The sequence below is a fragment of the Eimeria maxima genome, genomic scaffold, assembly GCF_000499605.1.
Source record: "Eimeria maxima Weybridge genomic scaffold, Emw_scaff2630, whole genome shotgun sequence".
Classification (NCBI taxonomy): Eukaryota; Apicomplexa; class Conoidasida; order Eucoccidiorida; family Eimeriidae; genus Eimeria; species Eimeria maxima.
This window is the reverse complement of record NW_013565482.1, coordinates 1,289-2,518: the sequence shown is the minus strand read 5'-3', so window position 1 is coordinate 2,518 and position 1,230 is coordinate 1,289. Positions and strand designations below refer to the sequence as shown.

Below are 1,230 nucleotides of genomic sequence, written 5' to 3'. Positions count from 1 at the left end.
TATAATTTATATAATATTTATTAATTAATTATTAGTTAATTCCTTTACTACATACTAGCTATACACATCTAGTATTGCTGCTGTTGCTGCTGTTGCTGCTGCTGCTGCTGCTGCAAACTATTACAGTATATTACAGTTGCTGCAATTGTTGCTACAACTACGATTTGCTGCTGCTGCTGCTGTTGCTGCTGTTGCTGCATTTGCTGCATTTGTTGCTCTTTCTCCTGTTGCTACCCTTATTATACCCCCCACCCCTACCCCTACCATCAGCAGCAGCAGCAGCAGCAGGATCAGCAGCAGCAGCAGCAGCAGGAGCAGCAAGAGCAGCAAGAGGAATTAATTACCTGGATAAAGGAATCCAGCAACATCACATACAAGTCCTCCCCCTATACCTGTAGCTAAACTAATAAATAAGAAGAAAAAAAGAGCAGCAAATAAAAAAGAAGGACGTAATCCTGTTGCATTTGCTGCTGCTTGTGCTGCAGCAGAATTCTCTAAATATTTATCCATCACGCTAAATAGCCGCTGCAATTGACCTCCTGCTGCTCCTGCTGCTGCTGCTGCTGCTGCTCCTGCTCCTCCTACTCCTGGGCCTCCTCCTACTACTGCTGATAAGGATGATGGTCCTCCTCCTCCTGCTGCTCCTCCTCCTGATGGGGTACGAGGACGAGGGGAAGGAGGCTGCGTTACTGTACGACGGTATATCATCTCGCTGCTGCTGCTGCTGCTGCTGCTGCTGCTGCTGCTGCTGTCTGCTGTGTTGTGTGCGTCTGAGGAACCTGTATCACGACCTATACCAAACTTCTTAGGGAATGCCATCTTTATTTAATAAGAAGAGCAGCAGCAGCAGCAGCAGCAGCAGCAGCAGCAGCAACAGCAACAGCAACAGGGAGGGAGCAGCAGGAGCAGCAAGAGAAGCAAGCTGTTGCTGCTGTTCTTTCCTTTGTCTTGTTGATTCTTTCCTTCCTTTACACCAAGAAATAATGCTAGAGCTGCAGCAACAGCAGCAGTAACAGCAGCAATAGCACCAACAATAATAGCAACTATAGCAGCAGCAGCAGCAGCAGCAGCAGAAGGAGAAGAAGGAGAAGAAGGAAAGCTAGCTGCTGCAGTGTGTTATTAACCACTAAGAGTCTTTTTATTGAATAAAAGAGAAAAGAGGAAAAAAAAGAAGAAACACAAATAAATTATTTGCTGCTGCTACTGCTGCTGCTTCCTTATAATATTATA

At 45.6% G+C, this 1,230-nt stretch overlaps 1 protein-coding gene across 1 annotated transcript; it reads right to left on the bottom strand.

Moving 5' to 3' along the window:
* Positions 1-336: 336 nt before the first annotated feature.
* Positions 337-819, bottom strand: EMWEY_00059080 (hypothetical protein; the record flags this gene model as incomplete). The annotated part of the gene is made up of 2 exons (XM_013481012.1): positions 337-344; positions 537-819. The coding sequence occupies 2 exons, from the start codon at positions 817-819 to the stop codon at positions 337-339; spliced, it is 291 nt and encodes a 96-aa protein (XP_013336466.1).
* Positions 820-1,230: the final 411 nt, after the last annotated feature.